Source organism: Thermobia domestica, chromosome 13 (genome assembly GCF_964235325.1).
Source record: "Thermobia domestica chromosome 13, izTheDome1.hap1.1, whole genome shotgun sequence".
Taxonomy (NCBI): Eukaryota; Metazoa; Arthropoda; class Insecta; order Zygentoma; family Lepismatidae; genus Thermobia; species Thermobia domestica.
Window position 1 is genome coordinate 129,156,581 of NC_137466.1, and position 12,709 is coordinate 129,169,289.

At 31.3% G+C, this 12,709-nt stretch overlaps 1 protein-coding gene across 1 annotated transcript in view; it reads right to left on the minus strand.

The window, feature by feature from the left end:
- AsnS (asparagine synthetase) overlaps nucleotides 1-12,709 on the minus strand; it is an 84,524-nt gene that overhangs the window by 26,738 nt on the left and 45,077 nt on the right. Inside the window, exons 5-7 of the mRNA XM_081736453.1 lie at nucleotides 10,705-10,881; nucleotides 8,760-8,938; nucleotides 675-852 (exon numbers count right to left, since the gene is read on the minus strand). Of these exons, the coding sequence (XP_081592579.1) occupies nucleotides 675-852; nucleotides 8,760-8,938; nucleotides 10,705-10,881 (534 nt within the window). The remainder of the gene's footprint in view (nucleotides 1-674; nucleotides 853-8,759; nucleotides 8,939-10,704; nucleotides 10,882-12,709) is intronic.

Here is a 12,709-nt window from a genome sequence, read left to right on the forward strand (position 1 = left end):
ATGTAGTAAGAACGTGCTAAATTTCGGTAGGGGAGGATTGTCAGGATTTCAATGTCTGTTAATTAATAATAATAATAATAATAATAATAATAATAATAATAATAATAATAATAATAATAATAATAATAATAATAATAATAATAATAAGCCAATTACAACAGTAAGTACACTTTGTGTCGAAGTGAAACTGAATGCATTTGTATGTAACATAGACTCTCGTTTTGAGAACTGAAAGCGTGCAAGTACCGAAAGCTATGATATGCATCTGTAACTGTGAGATTTTAAGGAAATGTGATATATACTTTTCTAAAAAGGAAATGTGATATATAGTTTTCTAAAAAGGAAATGTGATATATACTTTTTATTTTGATACCTAGTATAATAAAATATTAGAAGAAGTATTTACTGCCTATGACTTTTCTTACTTTGAACACTGGGTATACGGAATTAGACTGATCTAATACAACTAAGAATTATACAAATTATATAATACAGCAGTGAATTTGAACACATATGGGAACAATATAATTAATAAAATTAGCCAACAAAACATATGCCACCAAAATTTAAAATTAATTATAAAGATAGGAAAAGCATTCTATTCTTTGAAATTATTCATTCGATACTTATATGGATGGTCTAAGAAATTAATTAATATAGAACATTAATATTACCTATAGAAGCTCTAATTGTTGTTATGTCTGGAGTCTCTAAATGATAAATAAGTTGATCAAGAATTTCTGCAATGTCCTCTTTTGTGAAAAATACCTCATGATGTTCAGTTCCAATGTGTTCAGCAACTTTCCTTGCAGCTATTATGTCTGGACTCGTATCCATTCCAACGGAAAAGGACTAATGAAAATATAACAATTAGAAACATATATACTATAACTTTAAAAAAATCTTAATTTTCTACAGTAAATATTCAAGCACTGCAAAGACAAATTTATGAAGAACACTTCGTTTGCATGAATAAGTTTCATCTAAAATGCAATAAATAAAAGCTTTTGAAGAATATAGGTTAGCAAAGAGAGTAGAATATCGAAGAATTAAGGAACAATTAAGATACTGCAGAGTGTCAACTTCACAATATACATGTTTCAATTCAATTAAATCACTTTTCCAAGAATTTCTCGACAGAGTAAGTTCCATAGATTTACTTTAAGTTTTATTAACGTTTATGACAGATAAGATATTGATATGTTAAGGTTATAAATTGAACACCTCTTTTGTATCATAACCTCACTTAATATGTAAAAGGTTAGGAAAAATTCCACTATCAAACTTCGGAAGAATATTCTTTATACTAAATCAAAGAAAATAATTAATGAATACAAGTCAAACAAATGCCCTCTTCCAGAACTTACAGCTGCGGAAAAATTCGAAAATTAAGTATTATTAAAATTAAGTAAAATTAAGTATTCGAGATAACCCTCCGTTTAACGAATTAATTAAGGCGAAAGGGTCTCCGTAAAATCGTAAATTGTGTTCTGAATAGGGTTGTCAACTTTCCGGAAACCTAAAGCAGGACACGCTTATCGCTTATACAGGTTGCCGTTCCTTATACCGGAATTTGTACATGAAACAATTTATTACATGAATACTAGAAAGAAATACATATATATTCATGAATGAAAATTGCAGTGAAAATTTAAACTAACAATACCCTGATGCCAACACGAAACATTTTAGCTACAGGAGCATATCGATGTCTTGATATTTATAGATACGCATCTGAGTCGAAATTTACAAATGTCATTCCACACTTTATAAGTCCTTGGATAACTTGGTGTCCTACCATATAATTCGTCTCTCTTAGGTGCAATTCGGGACGATGAAAATTCCTGAAAATTCGGGATGTCCCACCTAATTCGGAACAGGTATCAACCCTAGTTGTGAACAATATTAAAAATAGGATATTACAATTGACAATTGAAATTTTGCTGTATAATGTAAGTGTAAAATATTTAATTTAAATGCCATATTAGTAATAAAAATTCCTTACTAATTGCGTATACGAAGGGTGAAAAGAGCCTCAACCTTCAGTAATTTTCTTGTTGAACGTTGTTTCTTATTAATCACTGTCGTATCGCACTTAATAATTACAAACCACTGTCACATTGCAATCTCATCCAGCGTTGCGTCTTTTAAAAATCTGATTGAAGTTTTTGCCTTAACAGTTTCTTTCTCTAGTACGTTTGATACATTAGTCAAATCCTGTTCATTAATACCAAAGTCTGTTAACTCGAGGTCCGTTAAATCGATGGATTACTGTACTATTTTGAAATCCCTAGCTTGACGACTGTTGAATCTCTCTACGAGCAGTCTGAAAAACTATAAAGTTCTGTCTAAATATCCAAATCTGCGGTCCGTGATGTAGCTAACCTATTCGTTTTACAAGATAAAGCTTGGTATGTGAAGATTTCCAGCAACTAATCAACTAACACTTTGCAAATCCACTGCGTAAAGACAGCATGATTTGCGAACATAGAAATTTAGATCGAATTTGTACTAATTCATTTATAATTTTTTGAACCACCCGAGCTAGTTCCACAGTTTTCAAGCTAGGTTTCAAAAGCTGATTTTCGGATCTTTTGGTAGCCTATTGCTCTAACAAAGGGGTTTTGGGTTTATGCTTTCTTTTTCTTTCATTTAGTACAAAGAATCACCTACGGAAGTTTGATGATGTTGTTTTTCCCTGTACATGCGTCTCTGGATATCCCTTATCAGACATCCTCAGGGCGTTTGAAAAGAGGCACCCCGACAAAAACATTTAGAAAAAGTTGTTTGAAATAAGAGTTTATTTTCTTGTGTACAATTAGATTCTGAATGAAAAATAACTACAAATCATTTAGAAAATCAACTTCCAGTCTGAATAGAACATTTCTGGTCGGTTTTGGAAGTAAAAAGTCACCATTCGATAGTACAGCTTTGGAAAGGGTTGTTATTTAAATAAGGTTCAGTTTCTTTTATTTTACAAGGGTGGACATGTGGTCTCAGCGTTTATATACAAAAGTAACCGATGGTTTTATCAAACGGGAAGGAAGTAAGAAGAACAATAAAGGAACGAATAGCAACTGAAGAAGACCAATATAGTACCGCATCTGAGTTACAGCCCTTTATTTAATATTTTCATTCTTCTTATCTTTTATTTTTCTGTCTTACGATGAAGCTCTAGCGAAAGAACTTGTAACATTGTGCAGGGTTCCAGTTTATCTACAATAAATTTTTATTGTATTTTTACTATTTAATGTTAGATTTAATTTTCCCCTTATATGATTGTATTCCAAGTTAGCATCTTCTATGAAAAAGCAGTTCTGTGTGGGTGCATTTATTCGTGAAGTCTTGTATTATCTTATTTTAAGTTGGATAATTTGGATTTATTTCGGTAAGGCTTATTTACGAATACATATTTTAATGAGTTTGAAAATGTATTTTTGTAACTATTTTCTCTATTTTGCTTAATTTTTTCGAAATTACTTTCATAGTCTCTTGTAAATGCATATTTTCATTTTGTTTTGCTTGTTTGGATGTTTTTTGTTTGGATGGTTTTGTTTGGATGTTTACATGTCGATGTTTATGTGAACCTCTCTGCTACTGATAATTAACTCTGGGTACGAGATTTCACAGTAAATTGGATTTTCGTCTATGCAAGACGCGTATATAATTTTGATGCGAGCAGAAGTTATAATTTTAGACCAGAGTTCTAGGATTTTATGCATTGCTAGTGCAATTTAGTTTTAAGAACTTCGCTTGAAGGCGATAATATAAAATTATTTCAGTTTAACTATTAAAATAGTTTTTAAAAAATTTGGATATTGAAATATCGCCATGTTAAAGGATACAACTATCTCAAATCATTTGGGCATTTTAGAAAGGAAATCAGTATTCATCTAGCTGTTTTTTGAAAATTCCATTTGAAAAAAAAAAATTATTATTTATTTATTTATTTAACAATCACCAGATACAGCTCAGAGGCCATTTTATACTGGATATCTAACAACAACAATAAGAATGGAAAGGATTTGGGAAGGTATCGGCCAGGGCCTGTTTTAGTAGGTACCATTTCAGCATTTGCCTGGTAGAACTGAGGAAAACCCTGGAAAACTCCAGTCAGGATGGTAGGCAGTGGGAATCGAACCCGCGACCTCCCGAATGCGAAGCCAACGCTCTACTACTTCGCTCGGTGCGAATAATAATAATAATAATAATAATAATAATAATAATAATAATAATAATAATAATAATAATAAGATTCGCATCAAATACCTGTCGGTAAAAGATTTTTGGATACCAGAATCCGTAAGCTGGACCTTGTGTATCTATAGTTTCTTCTGCAGCGAAGTAATCTTAGTACAAGACATTAAAAGTTCATAAATAGTTTCGGATCATTTATCCATTTGGAAGGTTGAAGAATTTTATGCCAGTGCTAAAATAATAATATTAATAAAAAAGTTTCCTTAAATTTTCTTAGTTCCTCCTCTCGCAGAAGGAGGATAGCTGATACTGAACGAAGTCCTAACAATGTCTTAATCGCTTCAAAATTGTTTTGGTCGAAGTATAAAGTATTTTGATTTCTGCTATACATATATTTTAGATTCGGCTCCAAATTAATTCTTGTTTTTATGTTGTAAATATATACTATCTACACCATTACAAATCTTAACTACGTCGAATCTTTCTACCTGCAATTCAATGGATGTAGTTTGTTTTAGGAAGATAGTTTGTAATTTTAATTATCTGCTCTTTTGCTCCTAACACCTATATTTCATTTTAAATTTTATATCATTTTTCAGTGTACAGTTTGTCTTGTTAACAGTGATCCGAACTAGTAAAAAAATAATATTGGAAAATAATCATGTGATGTGGTCTGCAGATGATGTAGTCTAAGTTATATATAGATTTTCATTTATAACGATGAATGAGCCAATATTTAATACATGTTTGCTTTTGAGTAGATTTAGTTAAATGTACATTAATTTTTAATCTTATTGTTTCATTTTGCATGTCTAAATAAAAATTTCATCAATGGAGCTATTCTGAAGGCTGAATGTATGACTTGAAATAAATATTTTCCATGTATAAATTTGATAAACTTGAGAGCAGAGCATTTTTAGTGCATTTTTCATTTCCTTCTTGTTCAATGAATCAAATTATGTGATGATCGATTGCGGTGACAACTAATAAATAACACATCAGCTGTACTAAATATCAGGTGTTTTGATGCATCAAAATTTTTCTCGTTTTTCATCGAATTTGTGCAGAATACAAATGATTAAGAAAGTTTAGGGAAATTCTTCGTCTATTTGAGAATATAGTTAATAATTTATTGAAATTATTTCTTTCTAATTTCGATTAATTTTCTTTGGATTTTTGAAATACTTTAGATGAGTATAATAAGTAGAGTCACAGGAATAACATGGACGAACTTATAGAATTTAAATATATATTATTATTTTTTTGACTAAAAGCTATTTCTATTGCATCAGTTATCTTTTTTATGGCTGGTAGTTTAAAAATAAGGTCGTAGTTAGATGTATAAACGTAATTAGATACAGATAAAAGTATTATAACTAGATTTTTAATATGTATTTAGAAATTATTTTGCTTGTTATAAAGGAGAAGTTGAATCCTATATCTGGTTAAATAACTGTTAGTGGACTATATATATGTCGATTCAAGTGGGGACACTGTAGCCTAGTGGTTAGAGCGTTAGACTCATGTCCGTGTGGTCCCGAGTTCGATTCTCGGCCGGTGCTTCCCCAATTTTCGGCGTCCACCCAGCGTCGTGAGGCAAACTGAGGAGTGACGTGAATAAAAGACGCGACGGCCACTAAGTCTATAAAGCTCCCGATACGCCTGCTAGGGACAGGGTGACGCAACGCGCTAACCACGTGTTCATCGTTGGGCTAGACGCAGTTAGCCAGTCGCTAGCAGATAGCGCCGGACTATATATGTGTTACGATTGGGCAATATATGTGTTACGATTTTTTTTGACTATACGTGCATATGTGTAGAATAAATCAACAGCCTTTTGCATTTGAATAGAATATTTATGACAAACAATCAAGCTGTTGTCTCGATTATTATATTCGGACATTTTACAAATCTCTTAAATCGATGTAAGTTAAATGAGAACATAAAAAGCTGGAACTAAAATTTAACCTTGCGGCCTTTTTTGGATGTGAAAGTTTTTATAATGTCCTCAAAACATAGCTTTGAAGCTAACTTATGATCTATGGTTATGATCGAAAGGTTGGTGAGTCGTTGTTGTCCTCTTAAGTTTCTGAGGTATTTTTTAATGATATTTAGTTTGCTAAAACTCCTTTCCTTGCCTTATAATGAAAATAAATATTTGCACAGTTTTGGGGCCCAATTCGGCGCCCGGGGCGCAAGCCCCGTTTTCCCCCTTAGTTACGTCACTGTCTCTGCCAACAAACAACTGTACTATTAATAATACTGCCAACAGTTCATTGTAGGATATCAGAAGACTTATTAAATAGCAAAAAGCTTCTTTATGACAAACTCGCAAAATGCTTATAGTTGATCACTTTTCGTCTTATTATTCCCAAGTTTCAGGACCATTGCGCCCCGACTAAAAATAATTTTAGAGAATTAAAAATTCATGTTGTTATCTATCGACAAAGGATGCATCTTTTGCCCTCTATGCACAATATAAATTACAATCTACTTTCAGCGAAGATTTGCTAAATAGTTACATAGTAAACGGAAATTGATTTGCAAAATCTCAAATTTAAAGCCCCTTGCGCCCCGGCTAAAATTTATTTTAGATAATTGAAATTTTCTATGGTAAAGTACTATGATATGATGCAACTTTTGCCCCCTATCCAAATTCGAATTTCGAAAAAAAAATTTTTCGCTCCACCCTACTATACATGTGTTACGATTGTTTTCTTCTATTTGTATTTCTAATAATGTTTTAAATTTACTTTTGGTACCGTAAACTGGGGCTACTTGGAAAACTGACATTTTTTTGTGTTATATGGTATAATAATGAGAAAACTATGACAGATAAGTCGTTTTCTTCCAGACTAATGAAAAGTAGGCACCTAAAATAACAATATGGAAGGTCATAAATGCTGTGTCTTATTTATAGACTGTCTAAAAATTCTCGTAGCAACTGATACTTTTTTTTACTTATTTATTTTCTGCAAATTGTCCCTGTGTTTCCAAAATGAAAAGTGATTTTTACCTGGTTGTGCTAAATATCATTGCTTCCAGAAATTTCCTAATGAAACGAATTGGTTTTTCATTTCCACTTCCTTTCTGGGACAATTTGTGGCCATTTTGTTTTTATTTCCTTCCGTTTTTCTATATGACTTTGCAGCAAAGAATTTTAATATGTGAATTTTTGTCCTTGTCGTACTGTGTTACTTTATTATTATTATTATTATTATTATTATTATTATTATTATTATTATTATTATTATTATTATTATTATCACAGTACCTTATGATATTTTTGCAAAGAATAAATGTAATTGTACACTTGTTAAAATGGTACCAGGTAATTTTGTAAACCAATGTAAGGCAATTACTGATCTTATACATACATAAATTCCATAAAAATTATGTAGGGCATGTTTTAGTGTCTTAAAGAAATCTTCAAGAGCTTATGTGTGTATTGGCATTCACCAAAATTTTCCTTGCATTGTTTGAAAAACTACCGTTTATAAAAGCATATTGCAAAAACAATTTTTTTTACAGGTTCTGATGGCCTTCAGGAAGACAAGTTTACCACTGTAGTTAGTTTAGATTTGGTCAACAATTTATTGTGTTTAACTAAAAGGTGCAAAAAAGTCTCTTTTTTTATTTAAAATAGCCTAGGAATACATTACTATGAAAGAAACATAGGCATGTTGCATATCAATCTTCCCAGGAAAGTTTGATCTCGCAAGTGCTTTTTTCCAAATAGTCTCATCTTTACACAGCTCTTATTACTATGGAAAGAAATATATTTTACAAGTAGCCCCAAAAGCGAGGCTACTTGGAAACAGCATATTTTGGCTCCTGGGAGCTTCAAGTTTCAGTAAAATTTTGTTATGACTGCAGGAAAAGGTAACATGGACTAAGCTCTAGAAACATCACAAGAACAAAAATTAATTACAATAAATAACAAGGGGTAGTGTATATATATAACACTTTCCAAGCAACCCCAGTTTACGGTAGGTGTTCTGATTCGCTTTCCGAAAAATTTTTTTTTTTCTTTGCAATGCATCTGGAGATATTTATTTCTTATACAATTTTTCATTTTTTATTGTACAATTATTGTTTCCACTCGCTTTTATGAAGCTCATGAAATGAAGTTTTGGAAAACGAATCTATGATATGTAACTTAGTCTCTACTCACGTCAAAATTTTTAGATGGAGTGACTGTTCCTCTTGAGATAGTAATAAGAGGTTAAAATTAAACGGCTTTTAGAACTCGCTTAGCTGGTAAAATTGATTTTGAAATATGAGGTAAAAATTATCAATAATCAAATAAATGTATAGCTACTTTCAAAGAAATTCAAACTCAATTTCTCAAAACATTTTCAACTGTTTCGATCTTTTAATAAAATAGTTTTAACGAAAGAAATACAAATATTTGAATCTTAAAGGAATCTAGGAACTTCCAAATTGCTCGAATTCGGTAACTTAATAGTATTGGAAACATTCAAATTTAGTTTCTAACATGTCAATATTAAAAAAAAAAAATACATATCTTGTATCAGTTTATTTTTTAAATCTTGTTTTACCTGAATTTTGTACGTTATCCCAGCTTCCTTCGCCACTTTAACCAAAAGCGCTGCAATTAAACTGGAATCTAAGCCACCAGATAGAAGGCAACCAATACGACGATTGGCCATAAGCCTCTTCTTAACAGCAGCAGTTAACAATGTTCTGATATTTGCATGGATGTCTTTTGCATGAAGATCTGTAAAGAATCGACTCTCATTGGCAAAACAATGTCCATTGATATGTGAAAATTTAAAAAGAAAAAATAAGTCCGATTACAAAAACATTTCTTTATACACATATCTGAATGAGTTACAAGTTACGACCATGTATAATGATAGTAAACAAGATGTGAATTTTCTTCTGCATACATCTTCAAAGAACAGAAAACAAATAGTCATTTATCAAAATATTTGGTATTAAGTTCACAATGAGATTTTAAATCGTTTTTATACGAATAAACATCTACCACACATAAAGGAAACAGTAAAATAAGTGGTTTGATTTCTTAGAGACCAGGTAATACTGATATTGTTCACCTGCTCATGCTGAATTACTCAATATTAATTGCAATTGTGATAATTCTTTATAATAGTAGTTATACCCATTACAGCTTATTCTCATTCCAAATAAATCAAAAGCATAATTTATTCCTTGAAAAACTTTGACTCTGAATCTCCTTAAGATCTAAATTTTAAATAAGCAACAAACTTTCTTATTTTTCCTCTCTTTACTTATATTTTAGACTTCAGATTATAATACTTCATAATTCAAATTCAACTTATTTTTCAGTGTAATATCTATTCCATTTCTACTCCATCTTCCATTCCATTCCCATTACTTCGAGTAACACAATTTCAAAGCAATAAGAACAATATTTAGAACTCCTAATGACAGTAATTTGTCTTTAGAGTATAAGGAGATGAAAAGTGAAGAGAGAAAATGGCACGGTATAATGCGCTGCATTTTAAAATTCTCTCCTTTCTATTATTATTATTATTATTATTATTATTATTATTATTATTATTATTATTATTATTATTATTATTATTATTATTATTATTATTATTATTATTATTATTATTATTAAATCTCTCTCTGTTTTGAAGACAAACTAGTGTGATTCGAAAGTATACGGATTATTTGTTATTGTTTTTAGCATTTATTATTGCAATGATCACTATATAAGATTATAAGAATAATTTGAATGTAATACATTGCATTCAAGTTTGTTACTCCATTAACTTATCTGTGCAAAAAGTTCTATATAGAATACTATAAATATTTTGAATCTAATTGTTCCGTTCAAAACGTCTAAGTATACGTTTTATACATTCTTCTCGGAAATAAATTCTTTACTGACTTATTGGTTATATTTTCAATAGTGTTCATATATAATATATGACGGTATATGTTCATTAATTGTAGACTGAAAATGCTACGTGCCAAAAATGGAAAAGTTTGATTTAAAGTCAAAATGTGGGCTATGTACCTAACACTGCTCGTGCTGTCTAGTATTCACTCTGGGAGTAGTTCAAATAATCGCCAGAAGAATGCACATGAGCCTATGTGCCATCAGTTCTGAAGTAAAATCTGGGCTTCTTACTCAACATTTTCACTTTGGCACTTACCACGGATTTTATGGCCAATCTACAATTGTATGTATTCATGAATATTTGAGTATATGAATATATATTCATTAATGTATGAATGTATGAGTATTTGACTACGAAACAGAAGACTAGAACCACGAAGTTAACCAAGAAGTCAATTGTAAATATTGGTCATGTTTCTTTTAATTTGTCTGCATGGGTTAATTTTTGTTATATACAATTATAAAATATCAATGGTACACTTCATACTTAATACATTTTATGAAATATGTCACTAGTGGTTACTCTCGTTTGATAAGACTTTACTGTAATAAAAAGCTAAAATTAAAAATAAATTTTAATGTATAAATACCTTCATAGGGCACAAGTGGTCTGTATTTAGGAATATCACCAATAGAGTAGAACTTCTTGGTTGTGAGCAGTTTAACTGTTCCATCTTCATGAAGTTCATATTCTTCGAAATGTCCCGGTTGAAATGGTTCTATCTTCCATTTATGACCGTTAAAGCTATTGCTCAAATCCATCAAACCTACAATAAAATTTGACGACTTATTTATTTATTTATTTATTTATTAAAAAGAAGTAACATTGTTTGGAAACGAAAAATAATTTGTTGGAATTTATAACTTTATTTATTATAACAACTGTTATTACTCATAAAGAATAAAGACTAGAAAGTAATGAAACAGAACGACGGAGAGAAATAAATTAAACTCACGAGGAATAAAATCACAATTAAGTACAAAATTGACCATAATATGTAACAAAAAATTATCTTTGTATGATATCGTGTTGGACGACAGGCGAGTGAAGATGAGTGAGATAGCTGAGAGTGTGGGGATATCGGAGGAATGGGTGCGAAACATCTTGCACAAAGAACTATGGATGCGAAAGCTCTGCGCAAGATGGGTGTCGCATTTGCTGACTGCCGACCGAAAGCAAATGCGAAAACGAGTTTCGCAGCAATCTTTGGACCGATTCAAAAGGGATCCGACCAATTTTGTGCGGCGATTTGTGACAATGGATGAGACATGGGTTCACCACTACACACCAGAAATGAAACAGAAGTCCAAGCAGTGGGTGGAAGCCGGTGGTGCTGCGCCGAAGAAAGCGAAGACGATCGTATCGGCTGGAAAAGTCATGGCCAGTGTGTTTTGGGATGCGAAAGTGATACTGTTAATTGATTACCTTGCAAAAGGGAGAACAATTACAGGGGGAAATTACTCCAACCTTCTTGACCAGCTGGATGCCAAAATTCACAAGAGGCCTGGCTTGAAGAAAAAGAAAATCATCTTTCACCAGGACAACGCACCTGTGCACAAGGGTGCGTTGGCGATAGGAAAACTGCGGTATTTGGGTTACGATTTGCTCGGCCATCCCCTATATTCTCCTGATTTTGCACCATCGGACTTCTATCTGTTCCCAAACTTAAAGAAATTTCTTTCTGGGAAGCGCTTCACATCGAATGAAGAAGTTGAGAGGGTCGTGGATGACCATTTTCACAACCTTCCAGATTCTCACTTCCGGGAAGGAATGCTGATGTTGGAGAAACGTTGGATCAAGTGTATTGAAGTTAAGGGAGATTATGTCGAAAAATAAAATCATTTTTGAACTGAAATTCGCAGTCTTTCATTGTCAGGCCGAGAACTTTTCACCCCGCCCTCCTAAATGTACGCATTCGTTAAAAATTAGGTATATAGAACATTTAAATAAGAACATATTCAATAAAATAAAATGAAGCGATATATGAGAATAGTCGAATATTAGAAGTTGATTGGGTAGTAATCGCTTTTGTGTAGCATTCAATTAGAAATTAATTAATTAATCTACGAACAGTGTCAACATAGAAAAATGCTATTAAAATACATGCAATTGAGAAAGAAGGTTTTGCACTAGTTTAAAGAAAGGCTACCATACTTTTAACAAAATAATAATAATGCTAGCTTATATATTGAATGTAAAATTTAATTCTAAATTAGCTGAAAAAAAAATTCAGAACAAATGCACTCATAAGGTAAACTAAACCTGAAATAGATAAATTATTGGTGCATTTGTTTCAATGATACCTAATTAACTTGTATGGAATAAAGATAAGAGTTGAAAGGTTAGTTTAATTTACTTTATAATACTTTCTTACAATACATTTTTAAAATTTTATTTCTATAAGGGAAATTAATATTACTAAACAGATTAAGCATAATTAAACATATATGTTAATGGCAGCTTTAAATGCACACATACAAGGAAAGAACGAGACAATAAGAAAAGAATGTTAGGAATATATTAAGCAATAGAAACTGTCCTTTCAGAAGATAAATAAATAAAGTTTTCTGTTGCCAAATTTGGCAAATTGGCCA